The following is a 14,733-nucleotide window of genomic DNA, read 5'->3' as shown; positions in this document are numbered from 1 at the left end:
GCATTCTCTGGGTGTTCCTTGACTACTTGAATGGATGTGAGGTTACTGTGCAAATGAGTATCTAGGGAATTATGGACTTGATTTGGCTTAACTAAGGGAAAAAAATCTTGTTCGTGTGAAGTTGAGTGGTATTGGAAATCCAGAGAATCACAATTGGTGTGTGTGTGTGTGTGTGTGTGTGTGTGTGTGTGTGTGTGTGTGTGTGTGTGTATGTATGTATGTATATGTGTTTATATATATATATATATATAAGCATTTGCAAAAACCTTTTAATGATTTTTTTTTGAGACAATTTTCCTGTGTAGCCTTGTCTGTCCTGGAGCTCACTCTGTAGACCAGGCCCACGCTGGCCTCAAACTCAGAGGTCTTCCTGCCTCTGTCTCCTGAGTGCTCGGAGTGAAGGCATGTGCCATCACACTGCCATGGGATAGTTCTTTATCTAGTCTTTCTTTGAGTTCAAAGGGGAGAGTTTATCAAAGTTTAATGTTTAAAATGTTTATTTTTGTTGTTTTGAGGCAAATTCATAGAGCCCAGACTGATCTCAGGCTTTTTATGTAGATGAGTCTGGCCTTGAACTCCTGATCCTCTTGCTTCTACTGCCCAAGTGCTGGAATTACAAATGTACACACCATGCTTAACTTGAGATTTGCTGTTCTTAGGGGCTATAACTAATAAGTGTTCCATTTTTATGTTACGGTAGGGCAACAAGGACTACCATCTACAGACATGCTGTGGGAGTCTTGCTTATGCAGCACCTGAATTAATACAAGGCAAATCGTATCTTGGATCAGAGGTAATTGTTACTGACTAGTTTGGAGATATATTTCTGTCAGCTTCATTGTGGTCGCTCTTTTATAAAGTTTGCTGTAGTTTGAGCTGGTTAGGTCAGCTAGGTGTGGCCCAAGGCTACAGTGGCATACCCAGTTTTCAAAGATGTTTATTAGCACAGGAAAAACTATTGTTTATGTGTTGCTGACATCCCAAGGCCAGTGGTCCTGTCAAATGTCCCTGCTCAGAAGGCCTGGCTTTGCCTCTTTTGCCCTTGCTCTTTCAATCAGTCCCTCTTATTCTCTGGAGTTTGGTGAAATAAAACATGACTTGTTAGATAGAATCTTAGGAGTTGCCGGGCTGAACTGAGCATCTCCTGTCTTGCATACACTTTTGTGCACAGGTGGCAGCTGGTCCCAGCTTTCTTTACCTGCATAATCCACTTTCCTGTGGAATATCTCTGGCGGGGAGTGCTATGTAGAAGTACTTTAGAAATACCAGCTTACTTAATTTGGAACAGGATTAGATAAGAATTTGTATATTTTTAGGGACTTCATTTTGATCTCAAATTTAAAGTACTGTGCAAAAATAGAATTAAGAACTTTGGCATATTTTTATTTAAATTTATAATTATTTACATTTCCCCCATTTGGTGTGTATATATTATATAGATCATTTTTTAACCATATGAATGTGAACTGAACATCATATCCCTTTATGTAATTTTATTAATTTTTAATATAGCGTCTCTTTAAAAGATCACTTACTATATCTTTATTTTGTGTATACTGGGGACAGTGAATGCCACAGCGTATATAATGGAGGTCAGAGGATAACTTTCAGGAGTTAGTGCTGTCCTCCTAACGTTCAGGTTCCAGGCATTGAACTCAGCTTGTCAGCCTTGGTAGCAAGTGCCTTTACCGTTGAGCCATCTTGCCAGCCCTGGTATTTTTGTTGTTTTATTTTAAATGAGCCAAATTCTTAGTTTGTTCATTTCTTGCGTTTGAAGTGCTCTTCCGTGACACTCTTGGCCTGAGATTCTTGCCGCCATAGTCCTTACCCACTACATAGCTGCAGCCAACTGCTTTATGGGGTTCCTCCTGGATAGCTGCAGAGACCTGCCCATTCATTCAGTTTCTTGCTTTTATTAACTTTAGGTTATAATGTTGGTGATGGTTGTAAGATTTATGATGTCCAGCATAAAGGGTCTTCATCATCCTGACATACATAGGCATGTCACAATTGGAAACAGACACAAAGATGTGCTTGGAGCTTGTCTAAGGCTGTGACAGTTCCATGATTCGTGTGCCAGGCATTCATGGATGAGCATTGCCTTAAATACCTTTTGTAAAGCCATCCACTACGCCTTCATCAGCAGTGCCTTTTTTAGCCATGGCAGTGGGGTAGGGTGAAACTGAATCTTGAATGCACTTGAGTCCCTGCCTCTGGGAGACTGGTAGTGGCAGGGAAATGCTTGTCTGTCTGTCTGTCTGTCTGTCTGTCTATCTATCTAGGAAGTGGCAGAAAAAAGGCTTGTTTATTTATTTATTGAAGAATGGGTTTATTGAGTATACTGCAAGAGGGAAGTAACTGTAGTACTGTCTGTATTTGTATATTTTCTGAAAGCCAGGAAGGACCTTTTCTTTTTATAGTATATTGGAGACTGAATTTAGGGCCCTGAATATGTTAATACTACCACTGACCTAAATCCCAACCCCTTTAGTTTTTTTTTTCCAAGTCAGGGTTTCTCTGTATTGCTTTAGAGCTGTCCTGGAACTTGCTCTACAGAGCAGGCTGACCTCCGACTCACAGAGCCTCCCAAGTGCTGGGATTAGGGTGTGTGTCACCGCCCTCTTGTTATGGTAGACTTTTATGGAAACATTGTTACATGTTTTCTCATTCTTCGTTTAATCTCAGACATAATGTGTTTTGACCATTCATGGTGTTTGGCAAGGCTGTGTTTACTTACTAAATGAAATGTCTGACACTTCTCAGGCATAAATACTTAACTTCTGATCTCCACAGCTTGGAACACAGATGGCTGTTGACTTGAAAGGGGAGTCCTGGCTGGTGCTCTGCTGTGATTTATTGGACAGGACTGGGTTACTTGGTTATCTAGTGTGAGGGCAACACCTTGATATGTGATGCTGCCTAGGTCATTTTAATTGTTTCCTTTTTTATTTTTCTTTGTAAAAAAAATGCAGTTCTCCCTCCCTCCTTCCCTCCTTCTCTCCCTCCCTCTCTCCCTCATTCCCTCCCTCTCTCCCTCATTCCCTCCCTCTCTCCCTCATTCCCTCCCTCTCTCCCTCTCTCCCTCCCTCCCTCCCTCCCTCCCTCCCTCCCTCCCTCTCTCCCTCTCTCCCTCTCTCCCTCTCTCCCTCCCTCCCTCCCTCCCTCCCTCCCTCCCTCCCTCCCTCCCTCCCTCCCTCTCTCTGTTTGTTTTGAGACAGGGTTTCTCTGTATAGCTTTGGAGCCTTTTCTGGAACTTGCTTTGTAGATCAGGCTGGCCTCAAATTTAGAGATCTGCTGCCTGCCTCTGCCTTCCAAGTGCTGGGATTAAGGACATGTTTCATCACCGCCCAGCAGTCCTTATTTCTTATAAATTTCTCAAGGATCAAATGAGGTGGAGTTATGACTTACAGTTAGGCACTCTATCACTGGGCTACTTCCCCAGCAAGAGAGCTGTGGCAGAGGTCTCAAAAGGAATGGAGTTGACAGAATGAAAAAACAGTGTAGACTTACTAGATTGATTTATAGATTGTAGGCCAGGTAATCTGATAATGGCTGTCTCACAACAGAAACGCCAAGAATTTAGCAGCTGTCCAGTCTAGGAGGCTGGGTGTCTTTGCAGTCCCAGTCTGGATGGTGCTGGAATCTGAGAGGGTCCACATTGGAATCCTGATAGAATTGGATATACTATCAGCCACAGCAACAGGATAGACACATTTGCCAGAGAGAGTGAGGGTGGCAGCAAAAAGCAAAAGCTTCGTTCTTCCGTGCCTTTTAAACAGGCTGCTGCTTGGGTGGGTCTTCCCACCTCAGATACCTGATCACGCAGCAGCACCTTGGTCTTAGTCGATTCCAGATGCAGTCAAGTTGACAATCAAGATTAGCCACCACAGGAGCCTTGACTAATAATGTGGCATTATTGTTAATCAAAGCCAAGACTGCTTGAAGAAATAGTTACTGCTCAGGAGTCATGAGACTCAAGGATATCTCAGAAAGATACAAACTTCTTTCTGGAGTTTAGGATTTGCAGTGCCTGTTGTATTGGCAGGCCAATTTCTAGCCTACATATTTGAAAAGTCAGCTATTGAATTTTATTAAGATCTCTCTATATACAAAGGATTTTATAGCACAGCTTAAATTACATTTGCAGATGACCAGGAAGTTTTCAGATTTGTTTTTGACATCTTTCTACATGTTTACATAATGCTCATGTGTAACCTTAGCACCTGGTAGCCTTAAAATTGTCTTTGAGAATCAGAGACCTGGCTTCATTTCCATACCATGGCTCAGTTTCTAGCCAGTTGGAAATTATTTTCTATTCAGTAGCTGGAGGAGTATACTGAGTTGAAAGTCAGAAGGTCTTTCATTGAGTCAGTGACTTTGGACAAATCTTCCTTTCTGGGCTTTGTGCTCACTGTCTGTAGAATGAGCAAGTTGAATTGGCTGGTTTCTTAGTGCACTTCTAGCTTTGGTAAGATTCTGTGATTCTCTTTGTGTTCTGCCTTATTGGAATGTGTTTTAATGCTATTTTTTCTCCCTCTTAGGCAGATGTTTGGAGTATGGGCATCCTCTTATATGTGCTTATGTGCGGATTTCTGCCATTTGATGATGATAATGTCATGGTTTTGTACAAGAAGATTATGGTGAGTATTCTGGGTACAGGATTTCAGAATGAAAGCTGTCTGTGCTTATCGTATGCTTCCATGGATAAAAGTACCAAAGGCAAATGTATTCCTGACTGTTAGAAGTTAAGACTATAGAAAGCTGGGCAGTGGTGGGGCACGTCTTTAGTCTCAGCATTTGGAAGGCAGAGGCAGAAGACTCTCTGAGTCTAGTTCCAGGACAGCTAGGGCTATACAGAGAAACCCTGTCTAGAAAAAAAAAAAAAAGCAAAACAAAAAGGAAAAAAAAAAAGTTAAGACTGTAGGTATTATTTGGTCCTCCCTCCCTCCCTCCCTCCCTCCCTCCCTCCCTCCCTTCCCTCCCTCCCTCCCTCCCTCCCTCTGTCCCCCTTTCTCCGAGACAGTGTTTCTCTGTATTTCTGGCTGTCTTGGAGTTCACTCTGTAGATCAGACTATCCTTAAACTCAGAGACCCATCTGCCTCTGCCTCCTGAGTGCTGTGATTAAAGGTGTGTGCCATTACTACCTGGCATGGCTGTTTTTGCTTGATCTGGATGCCAGTCACACTTTTTGTATTCAGTTTTTAAAAAAAATCAAGGTTATATGTTTATAATACATACACACACACACACACACATACACACTCACTCAATAAAACATTTAACAAAACACAAGCTGAAAGTGTTCCTTATTTTAGGCTGCTGCAAAATGAAATAAATATGTACGATTCTTTTCCTGGTGAGAATTGTGGGTGTCTATGTGTATGTGAACACATAGGTAGAGGCAGGGGTATCAGGAATTCAAGGTCATTCTTGGCTATAAAGTGAATAAGGCCATCCCTGGGCTTCATGAAACCCAATGTCCCCTCTCCCCTCAAAGGAACTCTTTTTTCAAAAGAGGACCAAAATGCCCATCTGGTACTAGTTGGACTACTGTGGTGAAATTAATACACCTGGTGGAAGCCAAGCAGCGCTGGCAACAGTGGGGAGGAGGTCCAAGGTCTGTCTTGATGCTCTTAGTGCTGGTTATGGGAGAGACAAGAAAGCAAAGCACATGCTAGCCAGGGGTTTCCAGATGTTCCTGGTCAGTAGCTTGAGGGAACTAGAACTTAACTTTGTTCAGATTACTCAGTTTTCCTTCAGAAATCCCAAAGCCATTGTAGAAAGAGCAGCTCAGTGGGCCATCAAAATCACCAGTCCTGGTGCCAGGCCGCATGGTGGAACAGGCAGATAGCTCATGTGCACACTTAATTTGCATTTAATAAAAGAGCAAGGTAGCAGGAAATATACACTGAGCCGTACAGGCTTACCCTAGTCATTATGTATTCAGCTTTAGACTGAATCCTATCCAGACTACCGAGATTTTTATAAGAGAAGTGATTGTTCATAGTCTCTGGAAACCATAGCGTTACATTAGGTCCATAATGTTCTTTTTTTTTTTTTTTTTTTTTTTGGTTTTTCGAGGCAGGGTTTCTCTGTGGCTTTGGAGGTTGTCCTGGAACTCGCTCTGTAGACCAGGCTGACCTCGAACTCACAGAGAACCGCCTGCCTCTGCCTCCCGAGTGCTGGGATTAAAGGTGTGCGCCACCAACGCCCGGCTAGGTCCATAATGGTCTTAATTTACTCACTTGACCTTGAGTTATGCTGTATTTTTGCCTGTCTGAACCTCAAACTACTATGCTGTTTGCTTTCCTCTGCTGTTTCTGCAAATTCACATTCAGGTGGCAAATATGGCATTAATACTATTATTAATATTGCTTAATCAGTATATTATTTATTTGAGTGCACTAGTGGATCTTGAATAAATCTTTTGGGGGTCTGGAACTTACCTTAAAGTAATATGAAAGTGTTCTTCCTTACTATAGTAAAATTCAAGGTTTTATTTTTGGCATATCGAGTGACTTTGCAGTGTCATGATGTGATAGAGAATGTCTAACCCTTGTTCGGTAGGATTTGCCCTTCCTAATTAATAATATTTACTAACACAGTGTATTCTTTGTTTCTTCTACCCTGAATTTCATTTTTTAGTTTTTCATGTATTTGCAAGTTGAAAATTGATTCAAATTAGGATTTTTATGCATTATTGTGGGATTTAATTTCACACATTATAGATTTTGAAATTTATTGTAATCTTGGCTCAGAACTATTGTTCCGAGTCGCAGTGTAATACAGTCTGCTGGTTGAATCTAATTAAGGTGTCGTATCACTTGCATACAGTATGTATCTGCCTAGAATGTTCTAAAAATTCTCACTTGGGACTATTACAGTCCTTAGTTGTTGGCTTGACTGAAAAGCCCAGCAATATTTGAGGCACTGTGTAGCTTATTCAAGAGGCAGGCTTCGTCTATCTTTTGCATTTGTTGGCTATTTTAACCAAAATGCTGAACTGTAATTTTCAGCATGATTACTTAGAGATTGTGTATTAATCTTATTAAAGTCACCTATTCATTTGCTATCACTGTATTTGAAGACAAGCATGACCATACTTCAGTTCTGGTACACAAATATTAGAGTAGTGTATGTAATTTAGAAGTCAAAGTTGGATAGCCCGAAGGTAAAATTGCTTATCAGTTGTTACTTTCAAATTTAAAGGAAACGAATAAATTGGCTCTTTACGAGGTTATATTTTTATAATTTTTATATAGTTGACTATGTTGCTGTCATTGTGTGTTGCAGAGACTGGCTGCCTTTCTTAGTACCATGTGCAAAGTGAACAATTTCAAGGCTGCTAGAATTCCCAGGATTATTCTTAGCACATAGATCTTCCTCCTCCTCCTCCTTGGCTTCCACCCGCTGTTGCTCTTGTTCTCATTTGCAAGGTAATCATCCTTTAAATAAAGAGGCAGGGTTGAGGGGCACAGCCCCTGGCTGGCACAGGGCCTTCCGTGGAGATGCCCTCCTCAGCGGCATTGTTCCCTGAGGTCTTTTCTGTTTGGTCTGTGGATGTGTATTTCACGTTCAGTAACCTCTGTGTACTAGTAGGCTGCCTTTGCCCTCACAGCATAGCACAGCGGAAGAAGCCTGCCGCCCGCTCCGCCCCTTTTCTAGCGTTGGAAACACTGGCTCTGTAGCAGTGTTTGTCAACCTTGGCTCTGGTGTTGCTCTTCGGCGTAGGTGGTAGAGTACTGTAGCGCTGGGGTGTACAGCAGCATTTATGTCCTGCACTTACGAGAGGCCAGGGAGCCCCCTGGGCCTGCACTCTCTAGCACAGCACATGGCATCTACTAAAAAGTTCCTCATGCTGGGTGTGGGGCACTTGTCATTGGAGTATTCCTACTTTTAGCTAAGAGATTTTTTGTTTACGTGCCTGTTTTGGAGTATCAGAAAAGCTGGGAACCTGGAACCAGACTTCTCCTTTGCAAGCTGGTGGAGAGTAGCAGCTGAGGTGGTAAGACCCTAACTGAAGCTGTGGGAGTTGCTTAGGGCTGCTATAGCCAAGAAAGAGGGTGGTAGCTTAACACACCTGATTCACTCTCACACAGTTGGGGTGGGCACCAGCCCAGTACAGAGCCGGTCAGGAAGTAAGCAGCCAAAGTCTGCAGCATTTAGCATGGGGTTGGGGTGGGGCACCCAGCATTCATGAAGTCTGACCAGTGAGTAACATGCGAAGGAGCAAGTTCTGACCCGAAACTCAGGTAGACTGTGACCATTTGATATGCAGGTAGGCAGGTCCAGCTTTTCTTTCTGTGGGTCCTTGGCAGGAGCAAGCTGAACTTTCTGAGAGACAGACAGATGGTGAGTTTGCTGAGAGTGAGGGCAAATCCAGTTCCTGGGGGAGGCTCAGGAGAAGCCTCTGTGTTGGGAGTTATGAGGTGCTCAGCTGCTAGAGAGTTGGCTGCAGCATCTAAGTCCCTCCCTCCTTGGGATGAGAATTGGGGCCAGGCAGAACTGAGCCTTCACATTGGAGTTCAGTTGGCTATGGGGAAATGCCAGTAGGGAGAAATAAATTAGGGGCTTCACTGCTATAGTCCAGAAATAGACTGGTCAGTTTCTAACTCAGGCAAGCAGTAAGATTTTATTTTATGTGTAAGATGGGTATATGTGTACTTTGTGTGTGCCTTGTGCCCAGAGGTTAGAAGAGGGTGTTGGATCCCCTGGCACTGAGGTTACAGATGGTTGTGAGACACCTTGAAGGAACTGCATTTGGATCCTTTATAGTAACATTCAGTTCTTTTCATTGCTGGGCCATCTCTCCAGCCCCTTTTCCTTGAGACAGGGCCTCACCTTGTCTCTTTATTTTGTGTGTATGCATGTGTGTATATGTGCATGAAGGCGTATCTGTGGAGGTCAGAAGACAACTTTTGGTTTGAGCTTTCCACCTTGGTGAGACAGGGTCTCTCATTGTTTCTGCTGTTGTACTGTGTAATTCAGACTAGCTATCCTGTTGGCCTCTGGGTGATCTTTCTCTGCTTCTTGTCTCCTTGTAGTAGGGTTGGGATTAGAGGTGCAGCACCATATAAAGATTTTTAATGTGAGTTTTTGGGATTGAATTCTGGTTGCCCAGCTTGTATGATTAGTGCTTTTACCCACTGAGATATCTTCCCCACTACTGATTGTTTTATGAGACTGGTCTCATGCAGTCCAAGTTGACCTTGGACTTGAACTGCTCTCATGTCTTAAGTGCTAGGATTACAGGTGAGTTGTTGTAGAACAGTCTTTGTACTGTGAGGATGTGTTCTCTCCGTGGTGTAATAAAGAGCTAGGTATCTAGGCAGGAAGAGGTTAGGTGGGACTTGAGGGCAGGGAGAAGGCTCTGGGATGAAGGAGGTCAGAGCTGCCAGAAGATGGGGAGAAGCAAGGTGAGCATGCCATACTGAGGAGCGGGATCAACACACAGGCTAAAACAGGTAAGAAATACGGGTTAATTGACATTGTAAGGGGCAGTTAGTAACGAATCTAAGCTACTGGCTTAGCATTTATAATTACGAATAAGTCTCCGTGTGGTTATTTGGGAGCTGACTTATGGGACAGAAAATTCTGCCTACAGTGCCACTACACCTGGCTTTATACAGTGCTAGTGACTGAACCTAGGGCCTTGTGCATGTTAGGCAATTATTCTGCCAACGGAGCCACATCCCCAGCCCTTAAAGTATTTTTTTGTTAAATTACTTGAACATACTTTTATGCTTATTGACTATTTAAATGTCCTGTCAGTATTCTTTACCTGTTTTCTTTTAGAATGCATGCTTTTTGTTTCATTCCTTTAGTCAAAAAATGTTAATTGGACTCCTTATATTCCCGAGGGCCAGACACTATTCTAGGTCAACAGAATGGTGAATCGTATATTAAGGAGCTTGTTTTTGAATGCAGTGGGGCATAAAACAGAAAACGGTAGTGATAAGGAGTGTACAGCACATAGAAACGAGTGGTGGGGCGCTGTGGTGAGCATGGGCAGAGTTTCCATTGAAGCACACCCTGCTGCCACCTAGCAAGGCATGGCAGGCAGAGGGAACCATGGGTGCTGAGGCCCACGGCAGGCTGTTGTCCTGAGTGGCTAGTTTGGTGAGGGACAGTGAGACACTAGATGAGTCTGAGAGGTAGCAGGAAGTGAGATGACACCAGAAAGCAGACCACCCTGAGCGAGATGGGGGCGTGGGGAGCTTAGGGTAGTGAGTGACAAGACTTGCCCCACTATTTTTAAAGAGGGTAAGTGGTAGGGAGTGAGGACTAGACTCCTGGGCACAGTGGTGCAGTCTAGATGTTTCCCCAGAGTCGGCATGGCATAGATGAGGTGCCTGCTGTGTTGTGAGCACAGCTGGGATGCTGATGAGTTGATTGTGGGTGCGAGCAGAAGCGAGGTTAGAGTCCGATGGTTGGCAGAGTGCTTCACCACTCACTGGGCGGGGGAGGCACCTTAGTGACCTGCAGGCCTTTTTATATGATTAAATGTCATAATCTTTCATCTAGACAGGAAAAGTCTTTTTCCCCAATGGCTGTTAATCTTGTTAGTGTTTTGCTATTCAGAAATGTCAAATGTTTGTTTTGTCATGATAGTCTTACTAAAGTTCTTGATTGTGCTGTCGTATCTGGAAAAATTCCAAAAACAATCTCCCCTGCTTTCTCTAAGTACTCTTAAAATTTTGTATTTGCATTTAATTTGGGCAAAGTTAATTTTCATGCATGCTATGAATTACACATTCAACTTATTTAGGTTTCCTCAAATAATCTTGGCAGTCTAGCATCATTGAGTAATTTGATCTCTGCTACAAGAAACTATTGTATCATCTCTCCAGAACTGGGAAGGAAGGAGAGTGCTCGTGGCAGGTTCTATCAAGAGGTTCTCTGCCCTGAATTAGGTTAGCCGGGTTGTGTCCTCTCCCTAGTGTCTTCCACTCCCTTGAAGGACGCTTGCCTTAGGAAGTGCTTTTGGAGGACTGGTGAGATGGGTAAAAGCACTTGATGACCACCTGATGGTCTGAGCTCCATCCCCAGATCCACTGCAAGGGTGGAAGGAGAGAGCTCACTCCACAAAGTTAGTTTCCAGTTTCCACACCTTGTGTCACACGTGTGCCTGAATTCACCTGCACATATTCACACGATGATAATGTTGTAAAAAAGAAAGAAAGTGACATAAGTTTGTTCGGTGATTGAGAGTTCTGCCCGTTGTTTGGATCATGTGTGTAAATGACTGGTTTGGTTTTGTTTTGGGGCTGGGTACTGAACTCAAGGTCTTATACTTGCTAGACAAACACTCTACCACTGAATTCATCCCTTGTCCATTGTGACCTAATTTTAACCACATGTCCTGCTATCAGATATGTTTTGCTTCACTATGTCAGCTGGTAATTGCTGCAAGATGATCAACTCCAGTTTGCTTTGGCAATACAAAATGCGTGTAGTATTCTCTTTGCTGTTCATGTAATCATAGTGTAGATTCTTAAGCCTGTGTGTGTGTATGTCACTGTTAATTGTAGTTATATTCTCAGTACTGTAGTTCTTTTCTGACATGGGAATAATTTAGAGATGACAGTATTTAATTTATTGGCTTTTTTTTCTGGTAAGAACTGGGAGTTGTTCTTACTGACAGTGTTGACTAAATCTGTAGTAGGTAAAGTACTAAAAGCTATAGAAGCAAATTCTAGCCTATACCTCACTGCTTTAGAATATCTGCAAGGCGTCTTCAATGTTTTCTTTGCTTTTTTGTAGAGAGGGAAATACGATGTTCCTAAGTGGCTCTCTCCCAGTAGCATCCTGCTTCTCCAACAGATGCTTCAGGTAACGTTTGTCATTTATTTTTAAATAATAGAAGCCCATTGAAATCGTTTGATTTAACTCTTAATGTATCTGTGGGACTGTTACATTTATCATTATCTATTAGCTTAAAAAGGATTCCATTCATGTATCTTGTTAATATCCTCTTTGAGAACCTCTGCTAATTATGTTATAAACATAGTTGTTTTAGACTTTACCTGTCTTTGATGATTTGCTTTTTTAAAAAAACTTTACTTACTTATTTGTTTATTTAATGATCATTCTGTTTTCTCTAGCTTTTGCTCTCCACTCCGTTTTCTTGTTTCTACTCTTGCATATTAGGCATATAGAAACTACTGAACGAATACTTACATGAATTGATGTATAGTCTGTGGGCCCTGTGATCTAGTGTGCTTTTCAAACTTCAGCATGTGTCAGAATTGCCAGGTGGACCTGTTAAAACACAACTTACCAGGCCCCATCCCAGTTGTCTAAAGCAACAAATCGCAGGCAGGACTAAGCATTTGAATTTCCAAAAGGCTCCTAAATGGTGCTGATGCTGATGGTTTTGGGGCCACTTTTCGAATGACTCTTTGATGGGGTAATGGTGAAAGACAGAGTGCTGAAGTCTATTAATCATTCAATAAGCCTACCTTCTAAATTGTGATGTATAAAGTGGAAGAGGCATGTCTGAGCCTACCTTACTGCTCTGTCATATATTTTGGATACAATGAATTGGAAATACTTGGAAAATAGTGAATTATTCTATTTATTATGTTCCCTGAATACCTTTCAGTTTTCTATCGATTAAGTCATCTCAACCTTTAATTTAAAATGCACCTCAAGCTCACCCACCTTGTAAGTAGAACCAGACCACCAAATCTCCATAGTGAGATTGAAAAATGTCCCGGCCTTTCTTCTAGACCCCAAAACTTAATCTTGGTTGATTAATTTTCTCTCCTCACATTTGAACATCACAAACGAAACGAAAGGTGTGCTTTTCAGCTTGTTCTATGTGATTGGGAGTAACTCGAAAGTAGAGATTGCATATTCAGTGTGAATGCCCTGCATTGCGCTTGCTTGAATACTAAACTGGTGAATATTTCCCATGAATAGGTTTTCCAGCAAAAAGACTATTACATCATACAATAGATTGACTGAACTTCATGAATAATGTCCATACCAATGAAGTTCGTGTTTGTTAAACATTTATCTTGTAGGCCTGTGTTGGTTGCTGTAGTTTTCTTGCCTCAATTGCCTTTGTAAAAGAATTCATTCCAAGGCCATTTTAAGTTCTTTGACAGCGTTGTTGGTGATGATAACGTTCACATCTGTTCTGGTGCATTTTGAGTTCTCAGGACGAAAGGTGTTGTAGTCTCTGTTTGAAATGTACTTCAATGGCCACTAGGTGGACCCAAAGAGACGGATTTCTATGAAAAATCTCTTGAACCATCCCTGGATCATGCAAGATTACAACTGTCCAGTTGAGTGGCAAAGCAAGACTCCTGTGAGTATAATGAACCCGAGTAGTTCGTGTGGCCTCAGGACTGTAATGCTGTGCTCTAAATATGAAAGAAAACGTATTACCTGGATTGCTGTTGGGAGACTTCCAGCCCAGTCCTATATTACCTGTCAGTCTTTGGGCCAGTGAGTGGTGTTAAACCTGTCCTACACATGAGAACCTTGTGGAACTTTAAAAAGCAGGGCCTGGCTGGAATAGTGACCTGTGTGTCTAGTTCTAGGACGTAGGACACGAGAGCAGAGGGATCAGGAGTTCAGCACCCACTGCCATCAGCAGTTCCTGCTTCCCATCCCACAATGCTTAGCGAGTGCTTTCTTTTTATTTTTTATTTTTTTTGGTTTTTCGAGACAGGGTTTCCCTGTGGCTTTGGAGGCTGTCCTGGAACTCGCTTGGTAGACCAGGCTGGTCTCGAACTCACAGAGATCCGCCTGCCTCTGCCTCCCAAGTGCTGGGATTAAAGGCGTTCACCACCACCGCGAGTGCTTTCAAAGCTCCCAGGTGTTCCCATGTGCAGTCAGGTTTGTGAACAGTGCTCGGGGGAGTCCTGAAGGAGTCATTTAATTCTGCTTAACCTATTACTCGTCTGTAGAAATAGGTTTGAGCAGTTCTGCTTCCCAGAGTAGTAATGAAATCACATCAGTTTTCAGGCATCTGAGTTTGAGGAATTTTTTTTGTACCCTTAATATTTATTTATTAATTCGTTAAAAAATGACAGTAAGAGTTGAGTGTAGTGACATATGCTTGTAAGCCCAGCATTTGAAGAGCTGAGTCAGGAGGATTGCAAATTTGAGGACAGCCTGGCCTGTGTACTGAGACTGTTTCAAAAGAAAAAGAAGTAATCAGTAATCTGTTACATATCACGAGTAAATATTTTTGTGAGGAAAAAAATGAAAAATCAATTTGATAAAGGAGTGGCATGTTGATGTCTACAAGTTTCAGTCGTGCTGGGACTAAAGACACATGTATAGTCTCCTGTTCCTGAGTTAGGAAATGCAGCTTCACCCAGGCAGAGGGGGGCAGGGAAGTGCTTCAGTAGACGTTTCAGGTAAGTTTCTGATAATTCCTTGACATATGGTCAGTTTTTAAAAAAAATTTAGTTTGGGCTGGAGAGATGGATGGCTCAGAAGTTAAGAGCGCTGACTGCTCTTCCAGAGGTCCTGAGTTCAATCCCCAGCAACCATGTGGTGGCTCACAACCATCTGTAATGATGCCCTCTTCTGGCCTGCAGGCATACATGCAGACAGAACACTGTATACATAACAAATAAATAAATAAATCTTTAAAAAATTTAGTTTATGTGTATGGGTGCTTGCCTGCATGTACATATGTATGTGCATCGAGTGACCAAGGAGGACAGAAGGGAACCTGGGAGCTCTTAGAACTGGAGTTGCAGATGGTTATGA

At 42.5% G+C, this 14,733-nt stretch overlaps 1 protein-coding gene across 2 annotated transcripts in view; it reads left to right on the top strand.

Moving 5' to 3' along the window:
- The window catches only part of Melk (maternal embryonic leucine zipper kinase), a 75,316-nt gene that overhangs the window by 34,684 nt on the left and 25,899 nt on the right, over positions 1 to 14,733 (top strand). For both annotated transcript variants that reach the window (XM_021232281.2, XM_013119586.3), the window contains exons 7-10: positions 701 to 793; positions 4,542 to 4,640; positions 11,764 to 11,832; positions 13,217 to 13,315. In XM_021232281.2, coding sequence (XP_021087940.1) covers positions 701 to 793; positions 4,542 to 4,640; positions 11,764 to 11,832; positions 13,217 to 13,315 — 360 coding nt within the window. The remainder of the gene's footprint in view (positions 1 to 700; positions 794 to 4,541; positions 4,641 to 11,763; positions 11,833 to 13,216; positions 13,316 to 14,733) is intronic.

Source organism: Mesocricetus auratus, unplaced genomic scaffold, assembly GCF_017639785.1.
Source record: "Mesocricetus auratus isolate SY011 unplaced genomic scaffold, BCM_Maur_2.0 Super-Scaffold_6730, whole genome shotgun sequence".
Taxonomy (NCBI): Eukaryota; Metazoa; Chordata; class Mammalia; order Rodentia; family Cricetidae; genus Mesocricetus; species Mesocricetus auratus.
This window is presented reverse-complemented; position numbering and strand designations above follow the sequence as displayed.